Here is a 1,424-nt window from a genome sequence, read left to right on the forward strand (position 1 = left end):
AGCTCTGACCTGGGGGCGGCGCCCCGAGACGGCGGGAGAAGGCGGGGGGGCTGGAAATGGACGCAAAGGCTGAAGCTAAACCGAAAATGGACGGAAATCTTTCTGAGAAGCTGGGCGGGTGCGGACGATCGAGCTGGGGAACAGTGATGAGAAAGCTGGCGAGGCAAAAGAGGCGAGAAACCCCCAGATTTCAGAGCGAGGCCACGAAAGGGCAAACAACATATTTTGAACAGAAAGACCAAGAAAGCAAAATGCTTCCAGAACTCAAAATCAATACAGGGAAAGCACCCAACCAGCTTCAGGGGAACTGGCCCCTGAAGCTGCGGAGAGACGCCGCGGAGATACTGGTGAACAGAAAGGGAAGAAAGGGAGAAAGGAGGGAAGACAGATTATCCCAGACAAGAAATAGTAAGTTACTTTTTCATTTCTTTTTCATTGACAAACTATTTCCAAAGTCAGTTTGGGCACGAATATTCCCACAAAATTCTTAGCCCCTTACACACCAAGATGATAGCATCTGCACTAGATAAAAAATGCATCCAAGAATACACACACATTATTTTGTCAGTTGCAAAAATCATATTTTGTCCCCCTAAAAACAATCTCCAAGTCTTGAAAATTATCCCACCTCTTCTATTTTTGGCCAAAGTACACAAAACAAAGGACTTTTCAGTGTGTGTGTGTGTGTGTGTGGTGGGCTCTTAGAGACAACCCCATTTTTGAGAAGTTAATAGAAATACCGCCAAGCCATTTTGGTGACCCCCTTTTCCCAAGGCCTCTAGCCAACAATATGTCTTGGAATTCAGAGGCAAGCTGCCCAGACCACAGCACTGAAGTCGCTTGCCTTCACCATCTGTTAAGGAGACAGCAGTGAGCCTGGGGGCTGCAGCGAGCCAGCAGCTTACCTGGTCTGTGCAGGTGGGGCTGCTGGAAGGTGTGCTGGAGGGCTCCGTGGCAGAGCAGCATGGCACAGGCACTTATCCACAGGTACAGGGCCCAGGACATCGCCGAGACCACCGCCATGCTCTGGAGGGGACAGCAGACAGGGAGGGTCAGCCCCAGCTCCCAGGCCCCAGCCCACTCAGCTCCACTGAGGAGAGCAGGGGGTCTGGGGCTCATGCCCCTCTGCCGCTAGAAAGCAAGGCCAGCAAAGGTCATGCCGCCAGCAGGACCACAGAAAAGCACTCTCCAGAAGATCATGCATTCATTTGTGAAATTCAGCAAAACCACGCTCCAAGAATTGCCAAAAGACAAAAATAAATTAAAGTTTGCCTATGGCTTAGGCAGTTTGAAACATAGTATCCTGACTAACCTTCCTGCTTGACACACTGATCTGTAAGTGACAGTTTTTCCAGGCACTGGAAAGCTGCACACTCCTGCTCATTCTAACTTCATTGCAAGTCTGACATAATGAAAGGAAAGAG

The 1,424-nt window shown here is 49.7% G+C and overlaps 1 protein-coding gene across 2 annotated transcripts in view; it reads right to left on the reverse strand.

The window, feature by feature from the left end:
- The window catches only part of FAM19A1 (family with sequence similarity 19 (chemokine (C-C motif)-like), member A1), a 530,041-nt gene that overhangs the window by 526,556 nt on the left and 2,061 nt on the right, over positions 1-1,424 (reverse strand). Inside the window, exons 1-2 of one of the 2 annotated variants that reach the window (XM_006769945.2) lie at positions 1,313-1,390; positions 906-1,026 (exon numbers count right to left, since the gene is read on the reverse strand). In XM_006769945.2, the coding sequence (XP_006770008.1) occupies positions 906-1,026; positions 1,313-1,384 (193 nt within the window). In that variant the 5' untranslated portion in view covers positions 1,385-1,390. Of the gene's footprint in view, positions 1-905; positions 1,027-1,312; positions 1,391-1,424 lie in introns of those variants that run through there. The other variant, XM_006769946.2, reaches the window with a different exon arrangement.

This window comes from Myotis davidii, unplaced genomic scaffold (genome assembly GCF_000327345.1).
Source record: "Myotis davidii unplaced genomic scaffold, ASM32734v1 scaffold821, whole genome shotgun sequence".
Lineage (NCBI taxonomy): Eukaryota > Metazoa > Chordata > Mammalia > Chiroptera > Vespertilionidae > Myotis > Myotis davidii.